Source organism: Kogia breviceps, chromosome 10 (genome assembly GCF_026419965.1).
Source record: "Kogia breviceps isolate mKogBre1 chromosome 10, mKogBre1 haplotype 1, whole genome shotgun sequence".
Lineage (NCBI taxonomy): Eukaryota > Metazoa > Chordata > Mammalia > Artiodactyla > Physeteridae > Kogia > Kogia breviceps.
Window position 1 is genome coordinate 75,047,889 of NC_081319.1, and position 15,318 is coordinate 75,063,206.

A 15,318-nucleotide genomic window follows, 5' to 3' on the forward strand; every position below is an offset into this window, starting at 1 on the left:
ACGCCCCCCGGGGCGCTGGGCCTGGGAGGGGGGGCGGGGATCTGGGGAGACTGGGCCCAGCTCCGAGAGCGCGGAGGAAACGCGCGGAGCCGGCTTCCTGTGGGGGCTCCAGCCGCGGCGCCCCGCGGACAGACGTGTCCCGCCCAGGCAGCGCCGAGCCCGGCGCGGGGGAAGGGACGTGGTGGGGGGGCGCCTGGGAAGGCGAGGAGGGGGCGGGGAGAGGGTGGGCCGGGGAGGAGGGGAGGAAAGAGGACAGGCAAGCAGGGGAGGAGCGAGGGGGCTACAGGGAAAGGAGGCAGAAGGAAGGGGGCCAGCGGCGCGCGCTGGCGCCGAAATGGGAGAAAGGAGCGAGTGAGAGGGGAGGGGCACGGAGCGAGCGCTGTGGAACCGAGTTGCCCCAGGGCTGGGGCGCTCGTGGCCGTAGCGCATGGCAGGCCCCGCGCAGTAATCTCCACGGCGCGCAGCTCGCACGAGTAAGTCGGTCTGGGGCCGGGCTGGGAAGGGATAGGCGCACGGCTGCCGCTGGATCGCCCTCTGCCCGGCTCCCTTTTCCCCTTTCGCGCGCGCGGGGACCTTCCGCCCCGCCCGCTGAGCCCTGTTTCCCGCAGGTCCCGGGCCGATGTCCCAGGTGAGTGGCCAGCGCCCCCCTCACTGCGACGCGCCCCATGGAGCCCCCAGTGCAGCCCCCGGCCCAGGTAGGACCGGGGATGGAGAGCTAGACTGGACGAGAGCCGGGTAGGGGTTCGGAGGCGGTGGTCATTCTCCCCCCCTCCTCCCTCAGAAGCGGGGAGAGGGTTCGGTGAAGCTTGAGTGGAGGTGGAGGCGAGGAATCTGGGTATCGGGGACCGGGTCCAAGGAGAGTGGAGGGCTGAGGCGATGGGGGTAGGGCCCGAACGGAGGCGGTGGCCGCGCCAAGTTGGCTCCAACTCTCCCCACTCCCAACACCAGACACACACACACACCGCAGTGTCTGTCTGTCTGTCCGTCTAGGATTTGTGTCCCAGCCTTTTCTGCCCGGTGTGTAAATATTTATGGGGGCCTCAGGCGGGTTGGGGGTGTCTGAGTCTTTCTCTCCTTCCCTTCCCCCAACCCAGCCAGAGCCTAGTGCTTCCAGAAAACTTTTGTCCGACAGGACCCGGCCCCTCCCCTCCTTGCCATTTCGTCTCGTTCGTCTTCCTCCCCACCCGGGCCCGGCCATTCCCCGCCACCCCTACCCTGCAGGGACGCGCGCGCGCGCACGCCCACACGCGCGCGCACACACACACACACACACACACACACACACACACACACACACACGCTTTATCTCCTCCGCCTCTCTCTCTCTCTCTCTCTCTCTCACTCACCCCAATCAAGTGCTCAACACCCGAGTGAAACGCCCCTTCCCTCAACTCACAGGGTCTGTAACCTCCCTGGGATTCCTTCAGGAGCCTCCCAACCCCGGAGGGTTTGTGACTCCCTGAGCGGGTCTGAGGAGGGGACGGAGGGGAGTCCTGGGGCTGTGGCTCTCAGTCCATCCCCTCACCATACACATGTGAGCTGAGGCTTGCAATGGACCACAGGGACAGGGAGAAGTCAGGAACATCTGGGATTTGTTGGGGGGCGCTGGAGGGGTGGCATGCAGGAGTACAGGCCCAGATTTCATGCCTTTAATCCCAGCTCTGTGTTAGTCTAATCTTCTGCCTTTCTCTCACCCAGCCCCATTCACCCCTTCTCCCCTCTTTGAGTCTCTGAATAACGGAGGTCTGGTCCTGGACCTCTGACACTAACTAACTCCCTGCATGGCCTTGGACAAGTTCCTTCCCCTCTCTGGCCTCAGTCTCCATATCCACCCATGGGAGCTGGTCTGCCCATTTGGAGAGGCCCAGGTCTACCTGGTGTGGATGCTGGCCCTTTGGAGACCCAGGGCTGTGGAGGTGCGGGGCGGGGCTGGGGGGTCTCCTGGAGTGAGGACAAGTGGGAGATGTTTGCCCAGGGGCCGGCATGTACGTGAGGCTAGTGAGTCTGCTGTGTGTCCCACCAGCCCTCAGATTCCCCCTTCTGTGGAGACCCTGGAGTAGGGACTTCTAGGGAATAAACTCCCCCAAGAACTGGACTCCTGCAGCCTGGAGAGAGAGCTAGGAACAGAGACCCGGGAAGGCTCTTTCTCTGTCCCTCGCCCCTCCTCTCTTTCTCTACCTCCTGCTTAGCTCCAACTCTCCCATTCTTCCCCTGCTTATCCATTTTCTCTGCTCTCGCCTCCACTCCTTCCTTCCAAGGTCCTCGCCCCTGTGTGACCCATTTCGAGCCCCAGTAGGGAAAGGAGGGGCTGAATGTGCTCGGGGCAGGGGCAAGGGCCAGGGTGGGCCACTGGGAGGGTTAAGCCCTGGGCTGTAACTTGAGGCCCCCCAGTGCCCCAGCGAGCCCCCTCCCCAGCCTGGGCTGGGCCAGACAATGTGGCTTTCATAACACGAGAAGGCCTGGCTCTGCTGCCTTGAGAGAATGAGCCTGCTGCCCAGGAAGCCCAAACCGCAGGAGACCCAGCCAAAACCCCACAGACGCCTAAATCGGAGAGACCAGAATCCCCCACGCTCCCTGCTGAGCTCTGACAGAACAGCAAGGCCATGGCCCTGATGGCAAGATAGCCAGGGAGCAAGTCAGCCCCTCCCTCAGCCACCCAAGATGCAGACAGGGGTGCAAGGGGACCCAGGGAAGCTCTGCTCAGGGAAGGTGGCCAAGCCCGCACACCCTTGGCTCCCCCAGTGCCCTCTTCCCCATCCAGCCCCGAGAGCCCCAGGAGCCTGGCTCCCTAACCCACAGATTTCTGTCCAGCACTGTGGCGTCACATTCCTGCTCTTGGTTCTAAATTGAATTTCCTGGGGAATTGGAGCCTTCAGACCTAAAATAAAACCAACTGGACCCAGCCTAACTGGCCATCTCAGGCCCTCACAAGCCCTCAGCCTCGTGACCTGAGCCTGTGACCTGTGTGTCACAAGTGTGCATCAAACGAGTCCACGTTCTTGCCTTCTTGGTGCCAGGTGCCAACCCTAATTCTCACCTTCTCATTCTCTCTCCTCCTGACCTGGGGCTCCAGGTTCCAGAACTCAATCATCAGCAACAGACATTTGCTAAGTGACTGCTGGGGGTGCAGAGACACACTGGGGCTACAGTCTGATTGAGGACCCACACTTCACTCATTAGTTACAGTTTACAGCAGGGAACCCTGGATGCTGAGTTCTCAGTAAGTGGCCACCCCAAGGAGAGACTATTGGCTCGAGGGTCAGGGAAGGCTTTTTGGAGGAAGAGGTGAAACTCCAGCTGGGTCCTGAAGGATGAGCTGGATTTGGGGAGAGGGGAGAGGTAGGACATTCTGATCAAGGGGAACAATATAAGCTTGGATGGATTGGGCAGAAGGCCCTGTGGTGGCCTGGGGCCATGGAGAGGTCGGCCAGCCTGGAATATAGGATCCTTGTCCATTGAGTAGGCTGAAGATACAGACCGAGGCCTTGAACACCAGGCCAAGGAGAGATTGGAATGTGGGGCTTTGGTCACTACTCTTTGAGTAGATCAGATCCTGGCCCTCTCTCTGCAGAGATGGTCGGAGCTCCAAAGGGGAAGGCTGGGTCCACTGTCCACGAAGACAATGGAGAGGGCTCAGCTGGAGGCACCAGGCACCGGAGCTTGGGGACAAGGGCCCTGTGGACACTTTCCAGGCTTGGAATGAACGCTTCCCACCTGGAAGAGGTCCCCCGAACTCCTTCTGCATCCAGGAACAGCAGGCAGAGGGGGAGCACACAGGGTCCGGCTGAAGTTTGAATCTCTCTGCTTCGCTCTCGGGCTTATGGATTTAAACGTGACTTTCCCACCCTCTCCTGGAGCCGTCTTTCCAGAACTCAGGGCACTGACCTGAACCTTACCCCACGTTAGGGATGAGAATACATCGAGGCACAGGGACTCTTGCCTTTCTGTGTTTCCGCCTTGGAGATGGGAACTCTTGAGAGAAGTGCAGGGCTGGGGCTTCTGCTCAGAGACGCCACCAGCATGGCTGGCCTGCTGTGCACATTATTATTTTTTTTAAGTTTATTTATTGTTGGCTGCACCATGCTGCTTGCAGGATCTTAGTTCAGTTCCCCAATCAGGGATCGAACCCGTGCCCCCTGCCGTGGAAGCGCGGAGTCCTAACCACCGGACCGCCAGGGAATTACCCCCTGTGCACATTAGAAAAAGGTGGCTCTGGTGGGGCCCCAGCCAGGGACTCCAGCCCCACCCCCACCCGGGGCAGATGCCTCCCCACACAACTTGAGTTTCTCGTCCACACGGTGGCCCTTGTCCTTTGCTGGCCTCCCATCCTCCTGGAGTTTCTCCTCAGAGATGTTCTCCCCTCTGTGGCTGGGCAGGGGTCTCCTGGCCACAAGAAGGAAAACTGGGCTCTTTCCGCCTTTTGATGGTTGAGCGCGTGGGCCCTGCCTCTTGTCTGGTTTTTCGGCTCCATGTGCTTGCAAGGAGAGCTGTTTCTTCTCCAGCATCTTGGCGTCGGGGCCTCTGAGCAGCGTGTCACCCGCAGACCAGGTCCTCCTGCCACTTCTTGTTCCTTCTCTGCCTGCTGCCACGTCTCCATGCCCTCAGCACAGTTTCCTCTTCTGCCCTCAGCGCTGCTCCCGCAGTGTCTGCTGGGTCCCCTCCGCAGCCCTCCCGGCTCCAGGAGGTCTGTCCCTCAGTGTTTCCAGGGTCAAGATGACTGGACTGGATTTACTTTCCCCCCTGGTTTCCTTCCAAGGTCTGATGCTCACCCCAGAATGGCAGGTTTCCTGCAGGAGGGGCCTCCTCGGGACTTTGTCTGTGCTCTCTGTAATTTCCTGTTCCCACCAGGTTCAAGGTCACCAGCCCTGTAGGTGACTTAGGAGAGACCGCCCAGAGAGTGGCAGGCGACAGAGGGGTAGGAGGGCCCAGGTGAGGACCAGTCTCCTAACTCCTCTTCCTCGCCTTCCTCCCTCTTCAACCCGGGGGGGGCAAGACAGAGGCAATCCTGGCTCCTGCCACTGCAGGACTGACGGTGTCGCCTCTGTGTGCCCTGGTGACCTCAGGAGAAAGCCTGGGAAGTGACCACACGGCCCACCGTGCCGCAGTTATCATTCCGGTCTCCCCTCGTTCACGCTATAGCTGTTCACACCGGGGTCTTGGCTTTTGCTGCTGTTCTCCAAAGGCCCTTTTCCCCTTCTTTGCTGACTGCTTGATTATTTAATACCCAATGTAGGCATTGCCTTCTCCAAGAAGCCTCCTAGACACACACAAAAAACACACACCCACACACACCCCTGGGATAAGTGCCCACCTTCTGTGCTTCCACAGTTCTTAGATAGCCCTGCTGTAACTCCTGCTCTTCAGTGTATGTGACTGTCACCCACCCCAACCCCAACAGAGAACTCCTGGGGGAGTGACCAGGTCTTTCTCATTTTGGTCCACCCAGTGCTTGACTTATTGGGAGGTGCGTTGTCTCGTAGCTGTTACACCAAACAGCACAGGAAGGAAGGAGGAAAGGAAGGAAGGGAGAGGAGGGAGGGCAGGCGGGGGGATGGGCAGGTGGGAGGGTATGTGAGTGGCCCCCTGCATGTCAGGCACTGCTGCGTGTTTCATTTACTCTTTTTTTTTTTTTTTTTTTTTTTTTGCGGTACGCGGGCCTCTCACTGTTGTGGCCTCTCCCGTTGCGGAGCACAGGCTCCGGACGCACAGGCCCAGTGGCCACGGCTCACGGGCCCAGCCGCTCCGCGGCACGTGGGATCTTCCCGGACCGGGGCACGAACCCGCGTCCCCTGCATCGGCAGGCGGATTCTCAACCACTGCGCCACCAGGGAAGCCCTCATTTACTCTTTGAAACACTGAGGGACAAGCATGGTGAGCCCCCTTTCACACAAGGGGACCCAATTCCTGGTAACTCGCCCAAGCTGGTATCTGGTAAAAACCAGGGCTTGGGTCTTCCAGCTGCTGGCTCAGACCTTTGTCATTACACCACCTGGGAGAGTCAGCACTCCGCTGCAGGGCTTTGGCAAGACGCCTCTGGGGCCATGGGCTGGAGCTGGGCGGCCCCCTCCCTTTCTGGGAATGAGGACTCAAGCCATGAGCCTCCCTCTCCATGCCAGGTTGGTCCTGTCCCTCCACCGTCCTGTCCCGTCTGTGCTGCTGTAGACCGAGCTCTGGGCTGGGAGAGGTGCCACGGAGCGAGAGGCCTGGATCCCCCTTGGGGGTCATCTCTGCTCCCCCTCGTCCGAGCCCTGCGATCCTCCCAAAGCCATTTGACCTCTCATGAGCACAGAGAGCTCTCAATAGGCCCAGGGAATGGATGGGGCTGGAGGGACCTGCCTCCTGCCTCCCTGGGCACCAGGAGGGGTTCCCAGCACAGAACTGCCACTGTTCAGGAGTGGTGGGAGCCCCAGCCCTCCCTGCTCACTGTCCCAGCTGCCAGCTCCAGGCAGGGTCAGTGGTTTCCCTAGGCAGGTGGGAGCATGCCGGCTGCTCTCTGTACGACCCACGTGGGGTCCCTGGGGCCTCGGTCCCCCGGCCGTGGGAGACCAGGGTCTTTGGAACAAGGATTGTTCAGGGGTCTCTGAGCCCCTGGATTGTCCCCTCCCCTCAGGATGCTCCCATCCCCCAGACCTACATGCCCAACCTGAGTCGATCCCTCTAATGATCTCCTTCCCTACCCCTCCACCCCCATTCGGAGACAGCTCAGGGAAGGAACCCCTATGTGAGGCCCTCTGTGCTCTGTGATTGGTTCCATTACTGTTTGCAAGACTAGCTCTTGTCTCTCTCTGTCCCTGTGGGTGTGTCTCGTGATTTCTGTGTGTGGTGTGTACGGGTGGGCACTGACCTCTTGCTCTCTGGGTGTCATCACTCTTTCTCTTCATCTTTCTCTGTGGCTCCGTGTGTCACTGTCCTCTCCCTGAGCCCTTTGGTCTCTGTGTGTCTCCGAGTCCCTCGTTTCTGTCTCCTCTGCTCCCCGTGCGGCTTGGGGGAGGGCACCCTCTTGAGGCCCCTGTCATTCCCACTGCACGACCTGGGGGCTGATGGGAGGCCCAGGCTGCACCCTGTCATTGCCCAGCCTGGCCCCTGGCCCCATGACCCTGGGCTTCACCCTTCCTGTCCACCCTCAGGCCTTCCCACACCCAGTCACCTTTCTGCCACCCTGCCCCACCTCTCAGCCCCCAGAACTTTCCTGCCCGCGGCCCAGGGGGCCCTAGTCCTGCTGCCTCAGGAACTGTAGGTGGCTCCATTTCTGCCTTCCACCCACCCTGCACAGAGGGGCCGAGCCATTCACTGTAATTACATGTGGCTGCCATACGCCTCTTGCAGCCCTCTTGGGCCGTCTCCCCGGCTCTCTTCCTGCCCGGAGCCCCTCCGCCTCACCCCCCAGGGTTCTCTGACTTCTTTCTCTTGCTATCATCCTCTATCTCGGCCCCAATTGCTCACTGTCTGTCTCCCTCTTGCTCTGTCTGTACCCCACTTCCTCTCCATCGCCTCTGTCTCCGACCTCATCTTTATCTTTCTCTCCATCGCTGGCTTTTGCTCAATTGCTGAGTCTCCTGCCTGTCCCGGGCTGTCTGTCACTGGGCGTCTGGGGTGCCCTCCTCCGTGCCCAATCTCCCACATTCTGATGCACTGTCTCTCTTTGCTTCTACCTTTCACTGTGCCTTTGATTCTTTCTCTCTCCATGTCACTCTGGATGCCTGTCCCTGTCTCCCCATCACTGCCTGTCTCTTCTCTCCAGCGCTGTGTTTCTGTCTCCCCCCACTTCCCTTATACCATGCATCTCGGGTCCCTCTCCCTGACGGTGCACACACACACACACACACACACACACACACACACGCACATGTACACACCCTTGCTCGTTCATGGGCTGTGGTTTGAGAACTTTCTATTCTAGAGTCTGGCACTGTTGCCAGGTAGGGTAAGGGCTGGGTAACTGGTACAGAGACCAAGAACGAGGGCCCACGGCATTCTGGGCCGTGGAAAGAGGACCAGGGCTGGGCAAACAGGAGGGCACCAGGAAAATGTCCTTCGGTCGTCTGCTTTTTCCCTAGCCCAGACCCTATCCCTCCTGCCTGGACCAGAGGTAGTGACAGGATCCGCTCAACCTGCGGAGGCCGCGCTAGAGGAGGGCTCCCTGGAGGAGGCGGCACCCTCCATGCCCCAAAGCAATGGCCCTGGGGCCTCCCAGGCCCTGGACAGCACTGACCTCGACATCCCCACAGAAGCTGTGACACGTGAGTCCTAGGGGTCAGGGGACTGGGGTGGCAACATGTAAGTGTTGCTCTAGGGAATCCGATGCAGATGGGTTGGCAGAAACGCCGTTGGTTCAGGACAAGAGACCGTGAGGCCAGGGGCAGGGAGCCGGAGCCTGAAGCAGCCCAGCCTTCAGGGTGTCAAGAGCAAACCGGCAGGGGAGACACCCGCAGTTGCTCTCTGTAGAAAGGACCAAACTCAGCTCTATTCCCAGGTTTAGCTCAGTGTCTCCAAGGAGGTCCTGGAGGGGGAGAATTCGCCACTGTCACCCTCAGAAGCAGGGGAAGGGACAGCCAGAATCATTTTGTAATTACCAGTAAGATCTGCAGCATCTACAGACACGTTGGTACTTTCCAACTTTCTTTCCCTGCATGATCTCACGCGCTTTCCAAATTGGCGCCAAGCCCATTTTACAGATGAGGAAACTGAGGCACAGAGACCCACTCTCCCTGGACACAGACTGGGAAGCTCAGGTCTCCTGGCCCAGTGCTCTCTCCTATGCCTGCCTGCCCAGCTGGCATGGCCGAGTGTGGGGCCGCCTTCAGCCAGGGCATCTGGGGTAAGCTGGGCTCCATGGAAGTCAGGGTTTACTAAATCCTGCTAGTGCACTGCCCTCCAGACACACCCACCACCAGAACTGAGAGAAAGAGGTGAATGCCGTGGTCACGGAGGAGGGGGCCTGGATGGGAGTTGGACAGACACCCCTGTGTCTATGGGCCCTGAGTGTTTGCTCTGTGACTCAGCCACCACGACCACCGCCACGGCCATGGTCACAGGCAAGCTCTGTGTCTGCCCCAACCTCCTGGGCCCTTAGCTCACCACACGCTCCCGCCGTCTGGTCACTGTGCCCATGTTTAGGCAGCAGGGCAGGGGGCACTGAAGCTGGCCAAGGACTCAGCCCAGTCACCCACCATGGGGCCGGGAGGTGGGGGCAGGATGATTCAGGCCTGAACACTTCCCCTGGCCTTACCCCTGTTTACCCAGATGCAGGCACCAGCCACTGCTCAGGGCCAGAGGCTCCCAGCCCGGTCCTCCCCAGAGCCCTGTCTCCCATGTCTCCCTGACTCCCCAGCTTGTCCTCAGCTCCTTTCTCCCAATCTCCATCCCCTCCCCGCTCCACTTCCTAGCTGTGGAACCTCTGGCAAGTTTTACCCTTTCTGGGCCTCAGTTTTTTCATTTGCAAAATGGGCTGGTAATAGTAGATCTGTTTGATGCTTAAGGAAGTTACTGCTGGGAATTGCTGGTGGTCCAACGGTTAGGACCCAGCACTTTCATTTCCATTGCCCAGGTTCAATGCCTGGTCAGGGAACTAAGATCTGCAAGCCTCTCGGTGTGGCCAAAAAAAAAAAGCACATAAGGAAGTAGTTACTACACTTAGAGCTCTTAACACTGTGTGTGTCTGGCACCTAGTCACAGCTCAAACCATGTCAGCTACTAGTTATTAGAGTAGTGATGGTTGTGATAGTAGCAGCTTATTCCTCAGTCCCTTGCCTCCCAACCTCTGCCCCACTCCTTGCCTCTCTGCTCTTGGAGTCCCAGCTTTTAGCCTCCAGGCTGCTCCCACCTCTGACCCTTCGCTGTGTGACCTTGGACAAGTTACTGTACTTCCCTGGGACTCGATTTCCTCACCTGTAAAAGGAGATACTGCCCTATAGAGATACTGAGAACAAGTCGCATACCAAGTGCTCCGAAGAGCAAAGAGTGCCCAGCACGCAGTGAGCTCCGGCAATGTGCTCCCACCATTACCAAAAGGCCCAGCCCCCTCAGCTAGGGGAAGCGCTGAGGCCCCCTTCCGCTCTCCTCAGCCTCCAGCTCCCGCCCCAGACATCCCCTCCTGCCAAAATCCAAACCCAGAGACCTAGCCCAGAGGGAGCTGGGGATCTAGACCCCAGGGCCTGAGAGATGGAAGTGCCCCACGTTCATGTTTACTGAGGGTCCTCAGGGCCAGAGGGTCCTGCCCAGGAGTCAGGGGCCCTTCCCAGACTTCTACACACACACACACACACACACACACACACCCCTGCCCTCATCTCTTGACACACACACACCTGCCCTCATCTCTTGACACACACACACACACACACACACACACACACACACCCCTGCCCTCATCTCTTGAGACACACACACCCCTGCCCTCATCTCTTGAGAGACACACATATACACACACACACACACCCCTCTGCCCTCATCTCTTGGGGGACACACACACACACACACACACACACACCCCTACCCTCATCTCTTGAAACACACACACACCTGCCCTCATCTCTTGAGACACACACACACACACACACACACACCTGCCCTCATCTCTTGAGACACACACACCCCTGCCCTCATCTCTTGAGAGACACACATACACACACACACACCCCTGCCCTCATCTCGAGACACACACACACACACACACACACACACACACACCTGCCCTCATCTCGAGACACACACACACACACACATACCTGCCCTCATCTCGACACACACACACACACACACACACACACACACACACACACACACACACCTGCCCTTATCTCTTGAGAACAGAACCATGCCATCCAGGTGGGCAAACCTGAGGGAAGGAACGAGGTGTTTGGGGGGATCTCCAGGGCCAGCCTCCCCACAACCCACTGATAAAACTGCTTTGGTCCCTCAGCCTGGGATGGGGACCCAGGGTTCCCAGCTTCTGGGGTCTCCCTGCTCGGCCTCCATCTTCCCTTCTCCCCCTCCTCAGACCCAAGGGGCCCCTCAGCAAGCCCTTTCTGCAGCTGCCCCACAGAGGCCGGATGGGGCGGGGAGCTGGAAGCCGAAGCAGCAGGAGGTAGGGGGCTGCTCCGAGGAGACCCTGGATTCCAGGGCCAGGGCATTCATCTCCAAACAGATGTTCCCAATCAATCACCTGGCACACGAAGGGCAAAAGCAGCAGGGGGCTTGGCAGGGGCCGAGGTGACGGTTAACTGCTTCCCTGCCGTCCCTCCACCCCCAGCTGCCACCACTCTCGCCAAAAGCCCAGGACCCCAAGAGCAGGAGAGTGGATTTCACGTGGGGTAAGAAGGTGGAGTCCAGGGCCCTGAGCCTCTCCCTTTGCCTTGCACCCCTGTCTTTTCTGGAATGAGCAGGGACCTGGGAGTCAGGAGCCAGGCTCGACTCTGGCTGTTTCATGCTGTGCCACTGGGCAAGTCAGTTTCCCTGGGCCTCGGTTTCCCCATCTGCAAAATACAGATCAGCTAGATGACCTGTGGTGTATCTAGGAACAAAGCAGGCGGGATTCAAGCAGAGCCCCGGGAGGCTGTGCGGGGACCTCCCCACCAGCTCCCACCTCCCCCATTGCCCTTTCTCATCATCTTCCTAGGCCAGCCTCAGGGGAACCCCTTGGGCTGCACCCCACTAGTGGTGAATGGCTCTGGCCACCCATCGGAGCTGGGCGGCGCCAGGAGGACGGGGAACGGAGCCCTGGGTGGCCCCAAGACCCACCGGAAGTTGCAGACACACCCATCTCTAGCCAGCCAAGGCAGCAAGAAAAGCAAGGGCAGCACCAAGTCTGCTGCCTCCCAGATCCCTCTCCAGGCGCAGGAAGGTAAGCACCCCATCTCGCCTCCCTCTGGGAGAAGCCTCCAAAGCTGGCTTCCTCGAAGTCTGATACAGGGGCCAGCAGCGGCATCTTTACAAGGTTGCTGGTTAGAAGTGCAGCATCTCAGCCCCATGCCAGGTCCGCCAGATCTGAACCTCTGGGTGGGGCCTGGGAGTCTGGGTTTTAACAAGCCCTCCAGGGAGTCTGATGCAAGACTCTTAAAGAACCTTGCAGGGCTTCCCTGGTGGTGCAGTGGTTGAGAATCCGCCTGCCGATGCAGGGGACACGGGTTCGTGCCCTGGTCCGGGAAGATCCCACATGCCGCGGAGCAGCTAAGCCCGTGAGCCATGGCCGCTAGGCCTGCGCGTCCGGAGCCTGCGCTCCGCAACGGGAGAGGCCACAACAGTGAGAGGCCCGCATACCGCAAAAAAAAAAAAAAGAACCTTGCAGAGGACACATGCTGGGTAAGGTTAGGCACGTGTGAGTTCTCAAGGCCAACCCCTTCTCATCCGTACTCTCCCAGAGTTGCCCTAACAAGAAATGGAGCCATCTGGGCTCGTGCAGCTTAAGCCACCTCATTTCTGGAAACAGAAATTTTCCTTGAGGAATGGACCATCTGTTTAGTGAGAGCACAGCACTTAGCGTAATAAAATGATGCACCGTCAGATGCTTAATTGGGGGCTGCAAGGTGCAGTGGGAGGTCAGAGCACCCAGATATACCAGCCATTGTCCCTGCCACACAGAGGTCCTCTGACCTGGGCAGCCAGGTCCCCCTCCCCACCAGGCATCAGTTCAGCATGGGTGATGGCTACCTGTAGCCCAGTGGTGCTTGACCTTCACCCCAGAACTTTTAAGTAATTTCTCTCCATGCTGGGGGACTCTGGCTGGTCCTCTGCAAAGAGGATTCAGTGTACACATTTGCACACAATGTGTTCATAACTTTCACCCCCCCCAGAGCAGATTCTGCCCAACAGGCTTGTTTATGAAGGGGGTATTCATGCATCTGAAGTGAACTGGGCACCTGCTGTGAGCCAGGCACCGTGCTGTGTGCTGGGTACCGAGGCTTGTCCTCATAAAGCTCTCATCCGAGAGATAGAAACAGGCAATCGCTCTGTGATGTGATAAGAGATAAATGATGAGTGATAAAGTGAACACAGGGGGACACCCACACCAGCCCAGAAAGCTGGGGAGGGGAGTCTGGGAAGGCTCTGGAGGGGTCTGAGCAAGCCTTAAAGGACCCATAGGAGGATCTAGCCAGGGTGCCTTAGCACAGAGGTGAGAACTGGCTAGTGTGGCTAGATTATGAAGTTCCCGGTGAGGAATGGTGGGAGGTGAGATTCCAAGCAGACCGGCACTCCCTCGGTGGAGGGTACTCAGTAAGCTGCATAGCGGGTCTAGACTTCACCTGGAAGACAATACGGAGCTTCGAAGGGTTTTAAGCAAGGTGGTGACCTCAGCAGATTTGCATCTGAAGAGAACTCCCTTATCCAGTTTGCCAGATAGATGGCAGGGGTTCCAGCTGTGCGAGCCCCCGTTCCCTGTACACAGGACTGGGTGGGGACGTCAGAGCCTGCATGATGGTGTGAGACTCCCACAGGACCAGCAGCCTTGAGCCAGGGGCCCGCCTGGTCAGAGGAACTGGACACTGCCCATGGCCCGACCCCTGGGAGGGGCGCCCGCCCACCATCCTGGCAGCACGCCAGCGGTTCAGAACACGGGCTGCCGAGCCGGCACCACCGCGTACCAGCTGGGTGCCCAAGGCAGGATCGTGCGTTAATTCACTTCCTGTGTATTTATTCAGCACCCACGATGAGCGGGGCACCGGTCTAGGGACCGTAACAGACAAAGATGTCGGCCCCTGCGGTGCTTGGAGGCAGAGCAGGCCCCTGCGAGGGGCTGGGGCTGGGGCTGGGGCCCGGGCCCGGCAGCTCGCAGTATTCAGAAGGGTGCTCGCGGAAGGCCTCCCCGAGAGGGGACGTTTGGGCAAAGGCGGAGGGGACAGAATGAGCAGAGCATGTATCTGGGCGGGGGCCGGAGCGCTGGGGGGACAGGGGGCAGCGCCTGCATGACCAGGAGCAGCCAGTGTGGCCACAGAACAGTGATCTGGGGAGGGGCCTTCAGGGCTACTGTGAGCTCTTGGGCTTTTCCTCCTGGTGAAGCGGAAGCCACTAGAGGGTTCCGAGGTCAGGAGGGGTGGAATCCAGCAGAAGTTTTTCAAGGGTCCTTCCGGCCTCCGTTTGCGGAGTAGGTGCGGGCTGGGAGCAGTAGTCAAAGGCAGGGAGTGGGGAGACCAGCGAGGACACGGTTACTGTCACCAGGCAAGAGCTGAGCAGCGTGGTAGGGTTCTGGAGAGATTTTGAAGTGACTTCTCTGTGCCTCAGTTTCTTCATCTGTAGAGAGGGGCTAATACAGCCCCACCTCAAGGAGCTGTTGCAAGTTTCAATGAGGTTAACTCGTGCACAGCACTTAGAACAGTGCCTGGAACACGTCCTCCCTCGGTGTTCGTTAAATAAATGACCGAGGGTGGTCAAAGCAGGGACTCGGGGTCCAGGCCGCCGGGGCTCAGACCCTCACCCCACGTAACTCTCCGTGTCACCTGGAAGGTGGGTCCCCATTTCACGGAGCCTGGGGAGGGCTGCACGAGCGTTATGTTTGCACTCAGTGAGCCTGCCGCCCGCGGCTGGTCCCCGGGCCCTGGCCGTCTCGCCCGCAGACTGCTGCGTCCACTGCATCCTGTCCTGCCTGTTCTGCGAGTTCCTGACGCTGTGCAACATCGTCCTGGACTGCGCCACGTGCGGCTCCTGCAGCTCCGAGGACTCGTGCCTCTGCTGCTGCTGCTGCGGCTCCGGCGAGTGCGCCAACTGCGACCTGCCCTGCGACCTGGACTGCGGCATCCTGGACGCCTGCTGCGAGTCGGCCGACTGCCTGGAGATCTGCATGGAGTGCTGTGGGCTCTGCTTCTCCTCCTGACCCGCGGTGTCCCCGGCTGGCTGTCACACGAGGCTGGACCGCCCCCTCCCCCGGGCCTCTCCCAGCCTCCCCGAGCCCTCTCGGAACCCCAGCCCGGTGAGAGGGCGGTGCCGGTCCTCCCCGCTGGTTTCCCTGGACGACAGCACCTAAAACCTGGGGGCGGGGTGGGGACCGTTCCTGGCTCAGCTGCCAGGGCTGCAGAACACTGTGAAAGTTGGGGGAGGGGGCCGGGACATGGGGGAGGCCGGGGTGCTGGGGCTGTGCGCTTTTCTACCTCTCACCGCCCCTGTGCCTGCCTCCTCCCTCCCCTGCCCCCAGGCTTAGAGGACAACAAAATGTGAAAAGAGACACCCCACCTGACCTCAGCCAAGCCCCTCCCCAGTCTCCCCTCCTGTGGGGCTTGACCAATACAGTGACCCCAGAGGGCAGGGCTGGGCTTGGGCCCAGGGTGGGGTGGGAGTGGGGAAAGGTATAGCAAAGACTGGAAGGGGAGAGGGAGGGAATGGAGGGAA

The 15,318-nt window shown here is 59.6% G+C and overlaps 1 protein-coding gene across 7 annotated transcripts; it reads left to right on the plus strand.

Moving 5' to 3' along the window:
- Positions 1 to 300: 300 nt before the first annotated feature.
- MDFI (MyoD family inhibitor) lies at positions 301 to 14,999 on the plus strand. 7 transcript variants are annotated; one of them, XM_067043139.1, is made up of 6 exons: positions 301 to 473; positions 609 to 695; positions 8,058 to 8,240; positions 11,000 to 11,086; positions 11,618 to 11,842; positions 14,499 to 14,999. In XM_067043139.1, the coding sequence occupies exons 2-6, from the start codon at positions 620 to 622 to the stop codon at positions 14,804 to 14,806; spliced, it is 879 nt and encodes a 292-aa protein (XP_066899240.1). In that variant the 5' UTR covers positions 301 to 473; positions 609 to 619; the 3' UTR covers positions 14,807 to 14,999. The 7 variants fall into 7 exon arrangements, with proteins under 7 accessions (XP_066899240.1, XP_066899241.1, XP_066899242.1 ...); XM_067043140.1 differs by having other exon boundaries at positions 14,550 to 14,999; XM_067043141.1 differs by lacking the exon at positions 11,000 to 11,086.
- Positions 15,000 to 15,318: the final 319 nt, after the last annotated feature.